Here is a 19,178-nt window from a genome sequence, read left to right on the forward strand (position 1 = left end):
CTGTCTCCCCGTGCCATCTCCTACCCTGTCCACCCATGTCACCCCCTCCCTGTCACCTCCCCTTGTCCCCCCCTTGTCTCCCGTGCCCCCCCCCGTCCCTTGGCCCCGCCCCTCCCCGTGCCGTTACCGAGTCCGCGCATGCGCAGCGGCTGCGGCGAGGCCGTGCCCGGCTCCGGGCGGGGCGGGGCGAGGCGGGGCGGGGCGGCTCCATCCGGGTCCTGCCCGGGCCGGGCGGTGCGGGCGGCGCGAGCCCCGGCGGGACAGCGCGGCGGCGGCGGGTGAGTGCGGGGGGAGGGAGCCCCCTGGGGGGCCGGAGGACGGGACCCCGCCGGGCACCGCCGAGGCACCCCTCTGGGGTGGGACCCCTCCCTGTGCCTCGTTCTGTGGGGAAGGGACCCTTCTCCATCCTCCCTGTGAGGTCCCTGTGCCTTGTTCTGGTGGCAAAGGGCACCTCCTTTCTTCCCTTTCTGGGCAGGACCCTCTCCCTGTGCCCCCCTCTGGGGAGCAGCGTCCCTTCTCCATCCCCGCTGTGGGGCGGAACCTCTCCCTGCGCCGTGCTCTGTGCGGGAGGGTCCCTTCTCCATCCTCTCCTTGGGCCAGACCCTTTCCCTGTGCCTTGTTCTGTAGGGAAGGGACCCTCTCCAGCCCCTCCGCGGGACTGGGACCCTTCCAGTGCCGTGTTCTGTAGGGCTGGGCCCCTTCTCCGGCGCCCCTGTGGGTCTGGGGCCTCTCCCTGTGCCTTGTTCTGTGGGGAAGGGCACCTTCTCTGTCCCCGCTTTGGGCACATCCCTCTCTCTGTTCCTCTGTGGGACGGGGCTCCTCCTCCATCTCGCTGTGGCGTGGGACCTCTCCCTGAGCCTTCTTCTGTGGGGCTGGGACCTTTCCCTGAGCTTTGTTCTGTGGGGCTGGGACCCCTCTGGACCCCTATGGGGCTGGATCTCTCCCTGAGCCTTGTTCTGTGGGGCTGGGGCCTCTCCCTGAGCCTTGTTCTGTGGGGCTGGGACCCCTCCCTATACCTTGTTCTGCGGGGAAAGGCCCCTCTTCCATACGCTCTTCGGGCAGGACCCTCTGCCTGTGCCTTGTTCCTTGAGGCTGCGGTGTGTCCCAGTGCCTTGTTCTGTGGCGAGGGACCCTCCTCCGTCCTCTCCATGGGGCTGGGACCCCTCCCTGTGCCCTGTTCTGTGGGTCAGGGCTCCTGCTCCGTTCTCCTGTGGGGCAGGGGCACCCCGTCCTCAGCAAGGGGTCAGGCTGCCCTCCCTCTCTGCCCCACAGTCCCATGGGGCAGGGACCTCCACAGCGCAATGGAGCTGCCTCCCATGTCCCTGCAGATCCCTCAGGGTGTCTGGGCTGTGCCTTTGGAGAGCCATAAGGTCCCCCCTGTGGGGCAGAGGGGACAGCCCAGAGCAGGGGACAGCGGAGGCTGGGCCGTGCCCTGGGAACCTCATCACTGGGGCTGAGGTGACACAAAGGGACAGGGACATCCCTCCCCCCCCCAGTGCCCATCCTGCCTGTACCCCCTGGATGATGGGGAGCTCCTGGGGGTCCGCAGGTCACCTCTGCTCCTGGTACCAGCTGTCTGGGAATCAGACACGTCCCTTTTGCTTTTCCGGGGGCCGACACAGGACGCTGCGGGTTTCTTCAGCTAAAAAAAAAAAAAAAGCCACGCAGAAATGGGAAAAGCTGCTTTTTTGGAGTTACACAGGGGCTGCTGTTCCTGCCGTGCCGGCACGTCCGTGCCCTGCCAGCACCCGCCGCTTTGGCAGGGGACGTGCGTGGGTCGCCGGGGACGGAAAGGCGACGGGTAAAAATGCACCTCCTGCGGTTTTGTGTGATATTTGTTTAGTTCAGCCCGTCTTTGTCTGAGCTCGGGCTCACGGGGGAGGGCACACACGGAGCTGGTCACCCCCACGAGCGGCGCCGGCTCCGTGGGATGTGCCAGCCTGTGTGTCTGGGGGTTGCTTCCCCCCCTCCCCTGCACACCTTTGGCAGGAGGTTTGGATGACATCTTGCTCTGGCACGCTCCTCGCCTTTGATCTCCAGTTTCCTTCCATGGATAACGTGTTCGGCAACACGCGAGCCCGGCTCCGCAGCTGCCGGGGAGGGCGATGCGCTGCCTCCTCGTCCCGGTTTTCCCCAGCTGGCTCCTGCCTACAGCTCCCGGCTTTCCTTTGTCTCGGGTGCCGCCAGGACGGGATCTCACAGCCCCGGGATGCTCTGAACGGAGCAAAGCCGAGCACAACCCCCTCCCAATCCCTTTGTTTCCAGGCGTTTGCGGGCTCAGCTGGTTTTACGAGGCGTTTTGTGTGCAGATAAACCGACTATTCCATGTCTTTTTTTTGTTCTTGTTCTGAGTTATTTTGGGTGATTTAGTTTGCAGGGAACATCTCCCAGCTGCAGGCTGTGCCGGAGGGATGCAGCAGCTTCCTAGAAGGGGGTGAATTCGCTGGAATTGTAACTGGAGCATCTTGGAGTGTCCTCCGGTGCCGTCCTTGGGTGAGCAGAACCATAAGGTCTCAGCAGCACACTAAAATCTGGGATCACCAGCCCTTTTCCTGGAGAACTTTGACCCTGATTTGCATGACTGGGGTTTTGGGGACGGTGAGGACAGAGGAGGGTGAACAAAACCTAGGTCAAGGCTCAGCCCTGATAGCTGAAATCAGGCTTTATTTTTTTATCCTTGACTTGATAGAAAGCAAAATACAAGTTTTATATTATTATTATCATCATCATTATTGTTTAAGTTCCTATTTCTGTTTCATTTCCCTCAGGTGTTGGGTTTGATAGCAAAACCATCACCTGGATTTGAGTGCTTTTTTTTTATGACAGGTGTACACAGAGCACCTTGAGCGTGTCAAACAGTCCCTGAGTAAATCAGGGTGTTTGCTCTATTACTTTATTCATACAGGTTCGATGCTCCAGCTGATGCATCTGAAGTGCTGTGCCATCTGGAGCAAAAATTAAACACTAATTTGGCCTCTGGCCCAGAAAAATAACAACCCTGTGCCCCGCTAATAATGGGCTATGGAAGGATAGAGCCCCTGACTGAACTGCTTGGGGGCAATGTGGAAGGAGCCCAAAATGCACTAATTGAGGTATTTAAAACATATTAAAAAAGGGAAAATAGTGCTTCCAGCTCTGCGTGTGGGAAGCAGGCAGGAGGGATGATGTGATCCTGTTACCAAGTCAGGGGGCTGATGCCCACAGGTGACATCCTGGTCCTGAGTGGGTGGAGGCGCTGCTGGAGGTGAGTGTGGTGGTGCTCTCCTGCATCTCCCTGTCTTGCTGCTGAAGGAAATCCTCTCCACAACCTCCCAGAGCTCTGCTGCACCACCCGCTCAGCTCACTTTGTGAATTTTGTCTCTGTTCCCTGGTAAATGTTTACGCCAAAGCTGTCACATCCTGGGGATGGATTCCTTCTCTTTTCCAGCTGGGTTGAACACTCCAGGTCTGCTGGTTGAGTCACTGGTGTGGTCGTTTGGTCAAAGGCTGTCTCAGATTTGAAGGAACAGGATGTGGAAGAGGGTCAGCTGTGCTGAGGCCTCTGTGTGTGTGGCCCAGGAGTCTCAGATCCACTTGCTCCAGGTGTGACTGGAGATATCTGTGATGGACACCTTGGGGTCAGCATGCTCTGGATGTTCTGGGATCTGTTGGACCTTCAAATGAGGAAGACTGTGCCAAATGGAAATAAGGGGATGACTGCTGGTTGCTGCCACTGTTCTTGGCTGGAGGCTGGTCCTGGCCATGTGCTGGGGGAAAGGCAGGTGATGGGGAAGAGGAAGATGAGAGTTCCAAGGTGAAGAAGCAGCAGAGCTGCTCTAGACTGAGACTGAACTGATTCTACCCAAGAAGGACTGATCTCCAGTGTTCTCCTGGACTAAATGATGTGTGGGATGATAGAACACCTGGCTTTGCTGAGAGGGCTTTTGTGCTTATGGACCATCTCTCCAGTTGTTTCCCCTTGGGTCACCCCTTGCAGCGACCTCCTGTCGCCTCCAGTTTGACTTGTGTGTCAGAAGATGTGAGTGATTCATTCACAGCCATAAAACACCACGTGGATGTGGAAAAGGTGGAAAGAGGCATGGCTGGTGCTCACGTTCTTCACTCCCACCGTCACCACCTGGAACCTTCTGCCTTGGGACGACATTGCTGAGACAGGGTCCTCTCCCACTGGATCAGACTCCCGCTGCACTATAAACCCAAGCAGCCCCATCCCTAGGGCCATGGCAGGGGGTACAGAGCCTTCTGGGGATCCTCAGCCACGCTGGAACATTGCTGGAAGCCTGGAGGGCATTTGAAGCTCCCCTGGTCCCTGCAGTGGTTGGTGTGGCCGAGCTGGGTTTGTTTATTTTTGTTTCCTGCAATCATTGCTCATAAAGCTGAGTGTTGTTGACACAAGATAAGATCAGCCGGCTCAGACGTCCCTCCCCTGTCCCTGTTGCCCTGGAACCGCTCCGACTTCGGCTGGGAGCGGCTGTGCTGCCCATGTCCCCACCCCGACTCGCTGACAGGGCTCTGAAGTGGCATCAGTGATGATGAGACGCGGGGTTTATCTGCAAGTGAGCCCAGTCATCACCTGAGCCCGGTGGGTGCTGCTTGCTTTGCTGAGAAATGCCAGTGACCCCATGGAAAACGTGCTCCAGGAGAGGATCCAAACCCACGTGGTTTCTCCACAGCTGTGGGTGGTGGTTTCCTTCCTGATTTGAGGAAAAGAAAAGCCTCTGCATCTCCATGGGCAGCAAATGGTTCCTCCATCCCGGGATGCAGCAGGGATGGAGCTGCATCACTTTTGGATATGTTGCCCCCCGGAACAATAACACAGGTCATCCAATGTGTTATTTTTCTACCTGTCTGGCATGTTTAAATGCCACCAAAGGGCAAAACCAAACCTAAACAGTTCCAACCACGTGTGGAGGGCTCCCATGTCCTGCTCACAGATGAATGCAGTGCTGGAGGGATGGTGAGGGGAGGCGAGCCCAGTCCGGCCTCGGTGCTCCAAGAGAAGCAAAAAGCCCCAATAGCAACGCATGGATGGGCAGGAGGAGCTCATGGACCAGATTAGCTGCAAACAGCTACCTCAGCATAGCCAAAGGCTGCCAGGTCTTGGTTTGCTGTGATGGTGGAGCTAATGCTGGATCAGCCAGTGGAAAAAGCAGGAGAGATGCTGAGAAGCAGGAAGAGTGAGGGCTGGGCTATGGGAAGCTTGGGCAGGAAAGTTCTGCTTTTTTCTGCTCCAACTCTGGGACTGTAAATGTGAGAAGCAAACAGGAAAGACTTCTCCAGGTTTAGTTTGGCTTTTTTTTCAGTTGTGTGTGGGTTTACATGACACCAAGGCTGCTGGCAGCAGGTGAGATACTCCTGGCTCCAAGACGAGAAGGATCTCTGTGGCAGATAATCCAGTCTGAGGGATGGTGTACCATCCATATCCTTTGGTCTGCCTTGTCCATGGAGGCAGGGGATGGAGATCCGTGTGCAGCACAGACACGAGGGTTATCAATATACTGGAAAACATGGAAGCAACTGAGAATGGTCACATAGGAATTGGGACTTCTCCCTCCCAAAAGATGTTGGAATTGATAACCCAGTTGAAGTGCATCTACACCAATGCCCCCAGCGTGGGCTTTGAAAGGAGGAGCTGGAAGCCACTGTGCATCAGGAAAGCTGTGACACAGTTGCTGTCACAGAGATACATGGGATGACTCATGCAACTGGATTGCTGCACTGGATGGGCATATTTTCCATCATTTACCAGCATCCCTAGCTATCTGGGAAGGTTCCAGTTGATTGGAAGTGAGCAGATGTGACAGCTACAAGAAGGGCTGGAAGGAGGATTTGGGGAACTACAGGGCTGTCAGTCCAGTGACAGGAGCAGATCACCCTGAGCCATCACACAGCACGTACAGGACAAGCACGGAATTAGGCACAGCCAGCCTGGATTTGGGATAGGCAGGTCCTGCCTGACCAACCTGATCTATGACAAGGTGACCTGCTTGGTGGATGAGGGAGAGGCTGTGGGTGTGTCTGCCTGGACTTTGGTAAAGCTTTGACACTTCTTCATGGAGAGGGTTGTCCAGCCCTGGCACAGCTGCCGAGGGCAGTGGTGGAGTCCCATCCCTGGAAGGGATTTAAAAGCCGTGTGGACGTGGCACTTGGGGACATGGGTTAGTTAGTGGCGGCCTTTGCAGTGCTGGGCTAGCAGTTGGATGGCCTTAGAGGGCTTTTCCAACCTGACCGATTCCATAATTCTGTGATTTTATTATCCCTTCGGAGGATTAATCTCGCCGCTAATGCAGCTTTGCACTTACAAAGCGCCTTAGAGGAAACGGCGCCAGGAGAGTGTTTGAAGAGAGAAACTGAAAGTGCTGAGCAGGAGGCAGCTGCCCTCCCGAGCCCAGCCGTCGCACTATCGCTCTCCCTGCCTGTGGAATAGCAGTGGGTTTCGGTTTCCCAGGTTCTTGGCTTATAGGAGTATTTCGGAGGAAATACAAGAGCTCCGTAGCCGTGCAGCTTCTCACACTCGGAAGTAGAGGGTGTGTCAGCTCTCCGGTCGGTCCGTTTGAATCCAGGAGCAGCAGCCCGGCAGGTAAGAAAGTGGGAGAAGCCAAATGATCCATCAGAACTGGGTGGGAGGGAGCGCAGCGTCCCACCTGGCAACTTCCAGCCACAACAAATCCTCCCGACCGTCGTGCCTCTCCCCGCCACCGAGCTCTCGGAATTAAATCGCCGGCGTATCGTAAGGATCGAATTAAACTTCTCTCCACGCAGAGCTTTGTCTCGAGCAGGCAAATATTTCCGCGGCGCTTTAACGACTCTCGTTTTCCCATTGTTCCCTATAAAAACCCGTCGCCAGGCTGGGCTTCCCCCGGGGCGATTTCCTGGCTCTGTTCTAAACGCAGCTGCGAGGTTGGGGTTTTTCTTTCGCTTTTCGGCTCACGCTTTTCACTCTCTTGGCGTGCGAGATAAAAGACGAGGCTTTTGGAGGCTGTGACGGTGGTGGCCGTCCAAAGTGGGATGGGATTGTGCAGCGTTGAGTGGTTTTGTGGCTCAGTAAATCGGGATGGGCTGGCTGGAGCCCGTCTGCTGGAGCTCGTGTGGTTGGATGTCTTGTCAGCTGAGCCTTTCACCCCGCTCTCGGTTGGCGTTCACACCGAAACACCGTCACCATTGTGCTGAGCATTGTTTGGGGGCGGCTCTTTGGGAGTGAAAGTGGGAAAAATGAGTAATTTCCTCGGCTGCTGCTTTGCCTGGGGGGTGCAGAGTTGTGTCCTTCTGACCACCCTCGAGGCTTCCCCCTTGTGTCTTCCTCCTCCTCCCATCTCCTGCAGCGTCTTCGCCGTGCAGCAGGAGAGACGAGTCAGGGAGGTGATGGGAAAGCGCTGGGATGTGTTGCAGCCAGGTGAGAGGGATGGGGCTGGAGACAAGCCCAGTGTCAGGTGGTTTATTCCAGCTTTGGGTGCCAAAGCTGGGAGCTGAGTGTTGCAGGGAGTTCGGAGCTCGGCTTCATGAGGATGGCAAGTGTCTTCCCAAAGCCAAGCGAGTATTTGTCTGTGCCTAAGGACTAAAAGTTATATACTATCCATAAAAATGGGCTGGAGAAAAAGGATTCTGCTGCTGTCCCATCAGGTACCTCCACGAGGAGCGTTTTTAAGACAAGCTGATGGAATTGAGTCCTGGTTTACACTGAGGTTGGAACTTGAATCTCTTCAGGTTTCTTTTTTGATGGAGTTTTAGAGAGGAAAGAAGGAAGCACTTACAGAAGTTTTGTTTCTTTCTTAGAAAACTTCTGTTTTCTAACAAAAGTGGCTTTTCGTCACCAGAATCCCCTGAATCCTTTCTGTCTTCTTTAGGTTTGATTTATCTCAGCTGTTGATATTCTGAGCCAGAACATCCAACTTAGGAGCAACCCAGGTTGCACATTGCCTGCTTCATCTAAACCAATAAATTTATTCTTCAGTATTATGAATTACTTGTTCTGAGGGTAGCAGCAGATCCCAGACGAGTTCCGCAAGGATGCTGTGTTATATTTTCCCACCTTATTAACCCAAGTCCTTGCCACCAAGTGGATGAAGGTTGCTGCCAAGCTGGGCACAACTTGGGTTTTATATGAAATACTCTACTTTCTTCTCAGAAATTTGCCCTCTCTTTTTCTTACTATTAAAGTAATATTTTCCTAAGCCAGTGCAGAACAAGCCAGGGCTCTGGGTTGGATTTCTTTTGAAGCTTGAGCATCATTTCCATAAGAGTTGGACCCCAAAGATGGGTCATGGTGCCCTGGCAGGTTGTTTGCCCAGGATGGGATCCTGCCTTGGGGCTACTGTGGATGGGCTGACAAAGCTTGCCTTGGATACCCACATCACTCCAGACAACCCTCAGAGACACTGTGCTGGAAATTCCCTTTTCCCACCCCAAAACTGGTGCGGATTTCTCCGTGAGGCCTCACTGTGTGGTGGAAGTCTCAGCGAGCTGCTCCCCACTTTGTTTACATCTGGTAGAAAACTTCTTAAATTTCCTGGCCAGGGAGTAATTCTAATCCCTTTCAATGAGATCAACGGATTAGTGTCTCAGATGCTTATAAAATTGTGAGGATTAGCCAAGGCTCCCCCTCTTTTCTTTCTATGCCACATAACATCATCACCACGTTTTAAAAGGGGAATCTCAATGCTGTTACCAAGCCCTGGACTAATTTTTAGGAGCTTTTGTGAATCAAAGTGTTTAAGCCCCAGTGTCTTCATCCTCTGCCTCGCTCCCTCTGGACTTTTGTGCAATATTAGGGTGTTTTTCTGTTTTTTTCCAGCGTCCCTGGCACCGAACCGCGGTAGTCGTTGGGCAGATACGTTGGGTTTGCGTGGCTTGGCTGCGTTACAGCGCCCGTGCGGGTAAGTGGGGAGCTGAGCCCGGAGTTTTCCTTGGTGGAGACTTGCAAAATCACATCTTGAGAGGATCAGATCCCCAAAACAATGTTCTTTCATGAGGTTGCCCCTTATTTCAAAGGATTCAGGCTTTTGTGGTCCATCCCCAGAGGGGAACGGCGCTTCTGGGTTGACGGGATGCTCTCACCCCGGTGTTGGAATGATGGGAGCAGGATGAAACTCCACACACCCACATTCCTGCATCCTCTTAATTGCACCCTGTGCTTTAATTGGGAGTGATCCCTAACCTGCTCAAAAGGAGGGAGGGTTTGGTTCAAACCCTGTTGCTCAGTGCCTTTCCCCTCCAGGTGTTTTTTAAACGCCTTTCCTCCCAGCTCGATGGCTGTGCGGTCGCTTGACCTGTGTGAGCAAAGTGATCCCGAGCTGTCGAGTGGTAGGAGCTCCGAGCCAGGAATTCCTGGCCCCGGCCCAGTATAGTTTCAGAGGCAAGCTTTTAAATATATACAAAGACAAGCTCATAATTTCCACTCTACTAATGAGGCCACGGCACTTTCATTGAAATGTGCCAATAGGCGCCGCGGTGGTATTTTAGCAGCCTTGTACTGTGAATCCAAATGTGATTTAACATGGCAGCCCCCACGGAGCAGAGGAAAACTGGCCTCTCTTGCTGAATTTCAATGATGCTGCTCCCAAAAATCCCCTCAGTGGTGGGACCTTTCCTTGTGTTTCGTCTCAGTGCAGCTTTTCCCCCTCAGACCCCACCATTTCGGTGGAGATGGACAAGGGCAGCAAAGTGTATAATGATATTATAGGAAGGTGAGGTCTTTAAATTAAGACTGGGTTTAAAAGATGTGTGGCAAGGCAGTGATTTAATATCCAGGCTGGCCAGAAATATCATTAAATCATAGTAAAAAACGAAACGTGAGGGCTCCCAGACATCATGTTCGCTCTTGACCTTTAAAAAGCCACTTGAAGCTGCCAGCCTGCTGGTTGCTAAGCCTTCCCTTTAGTGCCACTCATATATTTTCCCTTTTAGAAGGCTGTTCAGCACTCAGGAATTTGTAGAGATCTGACATTAAACTCTTACACGCCTGAGATTCCCACTGGTGTTTTTAGCTTTGTAGCCTTGAAGCTTTTCGATAATATTTATCAGGTTTTGTTCAGTCGGCTGCAAGAAAAATGGAGATTTTGAGTAACTGAAAAGTTGTTTGGTTTGTTTTGGGGTTTTTTTGTTAACCATCAGCAACACAGCTGTAAATTGGGGTTCTGTGTATTGAAGGCTCAACTTAGGAGTACTTGGTGTGGGAGTAGGTGGTGTTGAAAATTCACACCTGGCTGTCCATCACCTCCTGGTTACAATTCCCAGGGTATGGGTATACCTGGAGTTTAGAATCATGGAATGGTTTGAGTTGGAAGGGACCTTAAAGACCATCTTGTTCCACCCCCAGCCATGGGCAGGGACACCTTCCACCAGCCCAGGGTGCTCCAAGCCCTGTCCAACCTGGCCAGGGACACTCCCAGGGATCTTACACAGCTTCTCTGCCCAGCCTGTTCCAGTGCTAAGGTCCCTTGACTTTATGCATCCCACCAAGGTCAGGCCACGGTTTTGGGAGAACAGGGAAGGACAATATCCCATGGCATCACTCTCAGTGATGAGACTGACAGAGAAGCACATGTTGGGTTTGTGAATGTTTCTCTCCAAGCACCTCCCTTGACTATGCAAGTCTGGCAGTGGAAAAGTTCCATTCTCCATTTCCAGCTAAATTTTGGGGTGTTTCCCATCCTTGCCGCCACCTTTCTTATGGAAGTCCTGCAGAAGTGAGGCAGTTTGTGTCTTGTATCCATATAACTCCCAGGAGGTTTTTATTTGGACTCAAACATTGCAAAACTCTCCTGGTCTCTCAGCAATGGAGAAGGAATGGTAAAAAAATACTCTTCTAAGTCCCTGTACTTGGATTGAAACCAGGGAAGGACAGGCTGACTGTACAGCTCATTTTTTGGAAGTATGAGGAAAAGTTGCAAACAGCAGTGACGTGGCATTAGTGTGAATTCCCATCAGGCTGAATTTTGGGATGGTTTGGGTTTTCCCAAAGGCTTTTTTGGGCTTTCAGCATTGTAAAATACAAACTGACTGGATCAGTGTGGGCTCTGGGGAATGGCTGCTCTGTGGGATTTGTTTAGTGGCTTTTTTCCGGTATCCAGTCACCAACTTTGTCACTCTTCTGCATCCAGCTCCTTCTTCTCCTGAATTTTTGCCACAAATATAAATGGGGCAATTAACAGAGTCCACAGAGAACATTCCTGAGGACTGAAATCCAGGATCCAGGAGCAGACAGCAGCAGCATAAAGAGGAATTCTTCCCTCCCTGGCCTCATGCTGTTTTTTCCACCACAAGGCTTTACAGCCATCTGGATGCCCTTTCCGATTATGCCCCCCCTCCCAAAAATCCATAACCTAGCAACCTTATTTAATGTAAACGAGAGCATTTTGCCTTCCTACTTCCCAATTTGTGCTTGGCTCCTGAGACTGCCTCTATGGGGTGGCAGCTGTGATCCCATTGCTGGTGCAGGGTGCCTGTCTCCAGCAGGATTTTGTAGGATTATTGATCCCTGGCTGTTGCACTTACGGTTTTTCCCCTTAAAGGGGCTCAGGAAACATAGGGGAAAAGGGTTTCAGGAAGTTGTTTAGTCCATCTGCTTCTTGATACACAGGAGTGGAAAGGGCAAGTTGCTCTTTGGCTCCGCAAAAAGCAATTGGCTTTGGTTCAGCCGGAAGAGGACTTGATCAAAGTGGGATTTTTGTCTTCCAGATGTGATATTTTGGGAGTCCCCATTGCTTCCCCCAGCTCTGTGTCATCACCCAGGAATTTTCAAATTCCCTGGAGCGTTTTACGCCAGTTTCTCTGCTCTGACCCTTCAGCTGCGTAGGCTGAGTGTTTCTCATGGAGTTTCCAGCTTGTTTCCCCCAAGGAACCTGTTAATTGGGGAAAACTGCAAACGAGGAAAAGCAGCCACAAATGGAGGTGGAAGATTTTTCCCACAAAATTAAGCACTAGGGGCAGGGGAACTGCAAGGTGTGGTCTGACACTGCTCACCCCCATGGTCATGTCTGTGCTCTCATTGCTCTCTTTGAGCTAAAATGCACTTAAATTTAATTATGTGTGTTACTAAACTTTTTAGCAGCTGAGCTGAGTGGTGCAGGGTGATGCTGCTCCATCAGAGGCAGGGATGGGATCCCATTGCCATCAGTCCTTACAGGGAACCAGAGGCTGCTGCCTTCTCCTTTCATCCTGTGAGTACCAGCAGGGCTGGGGGCAGGAGGAGGCAGCGGCACATCGTTTCCCACCACACTTTCAGAGGAAGAGTGAGCTCAGCGGGTCATGATGTTGGAGCTGCATGCCGGGAAAAGGGGGAAAAAAGTAATTACAAATCCCCGGGGCCAAAGGGGAAAAATTCCTCAAGTGTTATTTCATCTCCAAGCAGTGAGTTGAGCCATCCTTGGGCAGCCTGTGTGCGCCTTTCTGAGGAAGGACCTGCTGGCTCCACTTCAGACCCTCCTGAGAAGTGATTTCCAGCTCTCACTCCTGAGGGGAGCCCAAGCAGGGCTGTCCTCCAAACTCTGCTTCCCCCTCCTCCAGACCGGATTAAAAAGCGCTATTGATTTTTACTTTTTTTTTTCTGTTTATTTTTGCCTGTTTTCCTGGAACTTGCAAAATCAATCCTGAGCAAACCTCTGGTTTGCCTTTCCAACAGTGCTGGGAGAAGACTTTACATTGGGTGATGGGAGCTTCAGCTGCCCCATTTCTGCACGTCTCTCTGCCAGTGGCCGTGAAAACATTTTCCCAGTTAAAGGTTCTCTTCAGTCTTAAAGTTCTGGGATTATTTGTGTGTTAAACTGTCCGGAATCAAAAGGATTTGCTGGAAATTACAGTGGTACCAGTTGTGCTGCTGGGTGTTTCTTTCCCTGTTCTTTTCCAGTGGCTGATTGCTTTGAGAGACTGTCACATCTCTCTGTGTCCCCTGCCCAAAGGCAGAGGAGAGGGTTAAGGTTTTGTGTTTGGTGTCGGTCAGCCGGGGAATGCAGCCAGGAAATATCCTGATCCCCGTTCAAAAAAAGCATCAGATCCACTCTTGGGGAGGAGGGATCAAAGGTCCGAAGTGCTTTCTGGCTGGAGGTCAGTTTGGTTTCTTGGTTGTCCAGGCCCACAACAAAACCCCACCAACCATCCCCCAAACCCACTCACAGCCAAAATGGGTGAAACAAGCAGGTTTTGTTCTGTATGACACCTAAAAATTCTTTTTGTTGCTGCTGGTGGTGCAGCATCGCCCTGGCTGAGCTTTGCTGGATCTCCATACAACTCTCCCTGTGGTGTGAGGGACTTGTTGAGATGCTCCCCCTTCCCAGCACGTTAATCCCACTAACTAATGCTGGCAAGCCCTGTGCCATCACTCACGCCCCACCTCCACTCACTGCCAGGATTTTGGAATGAAGGATGTGGGTCAGGTTTGATGCTCAGAGCTGGCACTGGATGCAGCACCAACCCCACAGTGGCATCAGCCCTATAAAATTGCAGCATGCCAAGAGTTTTTGTTTCCCTGCACTCCTAGTCCTGTTGTTCCCTGGTTTGGGACAGCAAAGGCCGTCGCTCCCAGCTGGAGCATTGGCATTCCCCTCCCTCCATCCCAGGCAAAGGCAGCGCAGCCGTGTTGGCACTTCTGGGGCGACAGCGATGCTGGTGTGGGGCTGGCCCTGCAGCTGCCTCTGATTTTCCCAGCGCTGCAGATCCTGGCGCTGGACCAGCTCCAAAGATGGAGCTGAAGGAAATTCCTTCCAGCTGCTTGAGGTCAGGGCTTCACTTTGCTTTTGGGGTTCACGAGGGGGATTTTTTTGCCTGCAAGTTAAACGCAGGCATCTCTGGCTGCTCCTTCTTAACACCTGGAAAAATCCTTTACTCTTAACTATTACCCTGTTAGTCATAGCCATTAAGTAACCTTCCTGTTGTGGAATCATTCCATGGAAGAATACCCCGCTTTGCAGCACAACTTGGGTTGTTTCAGAAAGCTCTTGTCAGCTGCTCCCAGTTTAACTTTCAACCGAGTTAATAACGCTTTTGGTTAAACCTGTCTGAAACACGTTGCGAAACGCCTTTGAAACTCGAGACGCCGTTCACGCCCGCTTGAAATCTGTCCCATCGATAAAGTATTTCAGCTTGGAGTTTGGCCATGGCTTAGCATTCGCTTCTCCCTGAAATTCGTGATTTCCAACCTGCCTGTGTCTGGCTCTCCTGTGTTTTCAAAGCTCAGTGTTTCCTGGAGATGGGTTGGCCCCGCCAGCCTGGCCAGTGGGATGCTGCACGGGCTCAGGCTGCCAGTTTCATCCAGTTTCCCCAGTTAATGGTAGAGGAGATTCAGTTTGAGTTTGCTTTGAATCCCTATGGAGGAAGTTGTTTTTCTTGAAAACAAGTTATGTGCTTCTAAAAATGGGGTTTTATTTACAACTGCAGAGGCAGGAGCCACCCCTTCACTCAGTGCATGGGTGTATTTAGGTATGATAATGCAGAGCACCTCTCTGACCCCTCTGTGCACTGATGTTATAAATAAATAATAATAAAATCTGAAAAAAAAGGGGCAAGCAGCTCCTTTTAATAAGTAAAACCCCGAGAAGGACTGGTCAGTTCAAATCCATGTGGCAAAGCAGCAGGAAAGCCAAAATCCACAGTGTTCAGCCCGTGGCATCACCTAGAATGGCATACCTGGTGTCACCCCTGCTCGGGGCCAGGGCTCTGCCTCGCTCCCCTCCTCCCTGCCTCAGTTTCTCTACCTGTGAGAAGATAATTGTCTCCTTTATTAGTCCCTCTGCGATCCACTGTGGAAAGCTCTGGGTAAGAGGTTGGCCCCACGCATTAAGTGCTCACTGTGGTTCTAATGGGGATTAATTTGGCGACGTGGCTTCTGCAGGTTTGCCTTTAACAGCCCAAGGTGTAATCAAAGGGCTGCGACGCCGCCGAGCTCACGCTGACCTGTAACACTCCCTCCCTGAATGCTCGATAGCCCATTAACCAGAACTTGGCTTTTAATTAAAGCTCTGGTTTGTCCTCATTGAAGAAACTCGGACGTGCTTGTCCCCACGTGGCTGAGTCAGTGAAGGGTGTGAGGAGGGAGACGTGCAGCTCAGGTTGTTCTGTGTTGTGGCATTGCCATCTCTGGCTCTCTGCATCTCAGTACACTTGTTCCTTTGTTCCTTGTTTTGCTCTATATGCTATAGAATCATGGAATCATGGAATGATTTGGGTTGGATGGGGCCATGAAGACCATCTACTTCCAACTACCCTACCATAGGCAGGGACACCTTCCACTGTCCCACATTGCTCCAATCACCATCCACCCTGACCTTGAGCATTTTCAGGGGTGAGGCAGCCACAGCTTCTCTGCCCAACCTGTGCCAGGGACCCCCTTTCCTACATGAAGCTTGTGCCCCCCATTCTGGGGGATGCAGGGACCTGCTGGGGCTGTGGGTGCCCCACAAGCATCATCTCCTCACTCCGAGATGCCTTGGCCATAGAGAGAGCAACAGGGAGGCTTTTGTTCTGCACCAGAAACTTTCATCCTTCTTTATGACTCCTTTTTTATTTCTTTTGGCTGCGCTCTCGCAAATCTGAAGCAGATTAAAATACAGTTCCTCCCCCCCCACTCCCCTTAAAAAAACCCAACTCCAAAGCTTGGCTGCTTGGAATCATCAGATTTCACTGGAGTCTTTTAAATTTAACAGTTTCCTGGATCCTGGGCACGATAACTGATTTTCCCCCTTTAACCTCCGTGATTTTTGTCATAACATTTCTCAGCTGTTGCAGCAGGAGGGAGGGAGGACCAGGGCAGCTGAGAAGGTTATTTCATGTGGGGGGTGGATGAATCTGGTGTGGGACTTGCTGGACTTGAAAGGTTGTTCTGGGAGGCTGAGCCCCCACGGCATGGCTGGCAGGTAGGTCATGGCTGCATTGGTGACATCCTTTTTGGACAAAATACTTGGAAATCTATTGCATTGGAAGAAGAGAGTAGGATGCTGGGGGTGGGTCAGAGCTCCGTTTCTGTCAACCACTTGTTTTCTAAGGGCTATGATGGTTTTGGGGACTGGTGCAAGAACAGCACAGCTCAGGTGCATTCAGCTGTGAGGAATTTTTCTGGATGGTTGGGATTTGCTGCCCTAAATGCTGCCTGGATGCTCCTTACCCACCGTCTCTGCCCTGGAATTTCTTCATGGAATTGCTGAGCTGAAAACTCTGGCTCTGGTCAGAAGAGCATCTCAAGTTAAAGGAGTTGTAAAGGAAAGAAAAATAATAATCCGGTGCTGATTGGTTTTATTGCCTCTTCTCCAAGAGTGTTCTGTCCTTCCTTACAAGAAAACACCCAGAACTTTCCCAGATGGAGGACGTTTCCCTTGGGTGGTTGAGGAGCTGGAGGCAGCCAACCTTGGCCAATGCTGGTGATTATCAGCCCAAGGGCGAGGTGGGGCAGCCGGAGCCTCGTCCTCCAGCCGACACATCCTCGTGCTGTGAGCGTGACCGAGGGGAGTCCCTGAACCGTCTAAAAATCCCTTTGACCCAGCAAATGGTGCGGGGCTGGAAACCAAACCCAGCCTTGCTCTGACGCCGAGCTGCGCATTAACTCTGCCGGAGCCGGGAACAAAGGTTTGGGGGGCTGGTTTGGGCTTTTTTTTAATTTATTTGCAAAGCAAACCAGCTCAGCTGAGCGGAACAGGCGACGGTGGAGGAGCGTGAGCTGCCGGGTGGTTGCTGGGCTATAAAATCCCATCTCCACCGGCGCTGGCAGGGGGATGTGCCGGCTCTCCGAGCTCTTGCAGCGTTTCCATGTTGGCCGGGAGAGGTTTTGAACATGCGTGTTGGTCTCTGGAGGCTTTAATCAAATCCAGGCTTTACCAGAAATTGCCTCAAAACTTCCAGCGAGCTGAGGAGACTGAAAGCAGCCTGAGCAAGGAGGCTCCCGGGCGGGTGCTCAGCTGGTGGGAATGCTGCATTCAGTGAGGGGATAGAGCCAGTGGGGCAGCCGGGATGAAAGGTGAGTCTGCTCCGGGAGTATCCCGTGGGAAGACAGAGGAAAGCTCAAAGTGTTCAGCAAAACACTTAAGAGGAAAAAGAGATTCAGGATTGAGGATGCTGCTTGAAGGGACATTCAGAGGATGATTTTGCTTGATTTTGGAGTGTCGCTCCGTGGCACATTTGGGCTCAGATCCCGAGGTTTCGTCGTTGTCTTCTCATGCCGTTCAGAACGAGGAGCTGTGCAATTACTGCGCCATCGAAAACTCCCTGCTCCAGGGGAGGGTTTTGTTATCCCTCCGTGATTTTATTTGGGAAACAGGCTTCAGACTGCAGGTACTTTCCTTGCTTGTTGTCAAACTTCCTCGCATGCTTCGTCCAGCCCTCTCCCGTGGGCAGGAGGGAAAACAAGGTGTATTTTTTAACTTCCTTTTCTGAGCTGGGGGCGGGGGAACTCTGTGCCTGGCCAGTGACGGTTGTGCTCATCCGAGGGTGAATGGCTCAGAGAGTGATGGAAAGATAAGAAATAATAAATAAGTGCAATTAAAATCCTGGGGCAGGTGATACACCGGAGTCGTTATCCCAGGCAGCTGCTCAGGGTTTAATTGGGGCTCTCCAAGGGGAGGGAAGTTTTGGTCGCACGTCCCAGACGTGGTACGTGACAATCAAAATTGCAGCGTCTTCCTCTTGGCCGTCGGGTACCTTGGGGATTTCCTGGGGGGGTTGTGCTGAGGAATAAAGCTGAAACCTCTGAAAGTGCCCTGAAACCACCAAACCTGGATCTCACATGGGAAAACAAACCAAGCTTGTTTTACAGACTCCACAGTCTCCCTGTGATTTCTCTCAGAGGTGTTGCTGTATGGCCTGGGAAGGTCCTTGTCCTGTCCCTTCTGCTGGCAGTGCACTGGGATGCTGGGCTCTGTGCATGCTCAGTAGTTTGGGAGGAGGGAATTCTATGGAATGAGGTCTTGGAAATCACTGGAAGAGAAGGGAAGGAAAATCTGCCTTGCTCCAGGGCTTTCTGGCTGCTCTCAGTGTTTTTACCTGATTACTGAGGGGTTTGAGGGACACTGGCTGCAGCTGGGGCTGCTTGGATGCAATTCCTGGTGCAGTGTTTAACTTGAAGGGTGTAAGGAAAATAGCTGGAGGAGAAGCTCACAGCAGGAGAAGAAAAATCCCAGCCTCAGCTGATCCAGCCCTGCTTTGTTTTCAGGGTTACCAAGCTGGGGGCAAGGATGGCTTCACCTCGGAGGGGGATGAGTGAGAAGGCATCTCCTTCCCCCTCTGCCTCCCTTTGGAGGGACTGCTGGTCTCCAAAGTGCATTCCAAAAGGGCTTAACGTCCATGTGTTTTCTCCCTGTCTCCACAGCCTACCCATGAGCTCGGACTTCCAGCATTACAGTTTCAGGATGCCGAACATCGGGTTCCAGAACCTTCCTCTCAACATATACATCGTGGTTTTCGGCACAGCCATCTTCGTCTTCATCCTCAGTTTGCTCTTCTGTTGCTACTTGATCAGGTAAGGGAGTGTTTCCCAGGAGCTTTCCTGGTTCTGAGCCTGCCACCGATCCCTCCATCCCAAAAAGAGGGTGGCATCATCTTACCTTCCCATGAACCTGATGTCCCACAGGGCGGTCCCATTATATCCACTTAAAAAATGGGATATACACTTTGCTAAAACAGGCGTGGAATCATGGCTGGCTTCTCAAAAAGCCTGGAAAGGGATGTTTTATGGTACCTGCTTTCTGCTTAATGTTTCAACACGTTTCCCTCTGTAATGAGTAACTCGTGTCCCGTGTGCTTAAGGAATGTTTAATACCTGCTCCGTTGGTTATTGGACACAAATTGCTCCTTCAACAGCACAGTTTGGAGATTAATGATGCAGAGTTGATGTGTTAATCTGAGCGATGGGGAGCGGGACAGGAGGGCCAAAGGTTGTTCCAGTTTGGGGCTTATTTTAATTATTTTATGGGCCATTGGGGAGATTGTTGGGCTGCTAATTGAGAGGAGAAACTCTTCCTGCTGGAGGGAAAACTAGAGGCAAGTGGGGAAAAAGCACAGCACCTGGGAATTGAAGTGGCAATGGGGACGAGTTGTGGGAGCCCTCCAGGGTTGGAGCTCCCTGTGTCTGGGAGCAGAGGGCATCACTCTGCCAGCAGTGGCAGCCAAAATCCTGCATGCCCAGAGCTTTCCTCTCCAGCTTTTCCATCTCCTTTTCCTCCCCTCTGGCTTCTCAGCTGGCCCCAGCTCCCTGCTTGTCA

The 19,178-nt window shown here is 52.1% G+C and overlaps 1 protein-coding gene across 8 annotated transcripts in view; it reads left to right on the forward strand.

Moving 5' to 3' along the window:
* Nucleotides 1-200: 200 nt before the first annotated feature.
* The window catches only part of RNF24 (ring finger protein 24), a 30,215-nt gene continuing 11,237 nt past the window's right edge, over nucleotides 201-19,178 (forward strand). Inside the window, exons 1-4 of one of the 8 annotated variants that reach the window (XM_071557046.1) lie at nucleotides 201-278; nucleotides 2,371-2,493; nucleotides 8,792-8,873; nucleotides 18,287-18,436. In XM_071557046.1, coding sequence (XP_071413147.1) covers nucleotides 18,294-18,436 — 143 coding nt within the window. In that variant the 5' untranslated portion in view covers nucleotides 201-278; nucleotides 2,371-2,493; nucleotides 8,792-8,873; nucleotides 18,287-18,293. Of the gene's footprint in view, nucleotides 279-2,370; nucleotides 2,494-6,392; nucleotides 6,581-8,791; nucleotides 8,874-16,628; nucleotides 16,940-17,229; nucleotides 17,254-18,286; nucleotides 18,437-19,178 lie in introns of those variants that run through there. The other 7 variants (XM_071557047.1, XM_071557052.1, XM_071557051.1 and 4 more) reach the window with 7 other exon arrangements.

Source organism: Pithys albifrons, chromosome 5, assembly GCF_047495875.1.
Source record: "Pithys albifrons albifrons isolate INPA30051 chromosome 5, PitAlb_v1, whole genome shotgun sequence".
Lineage (NCBI taxonomy): Eukaryota > Metazoa > Chordata > Aves > Passeriformes > Thamnophilidae > Pithys > Pithys albifrons.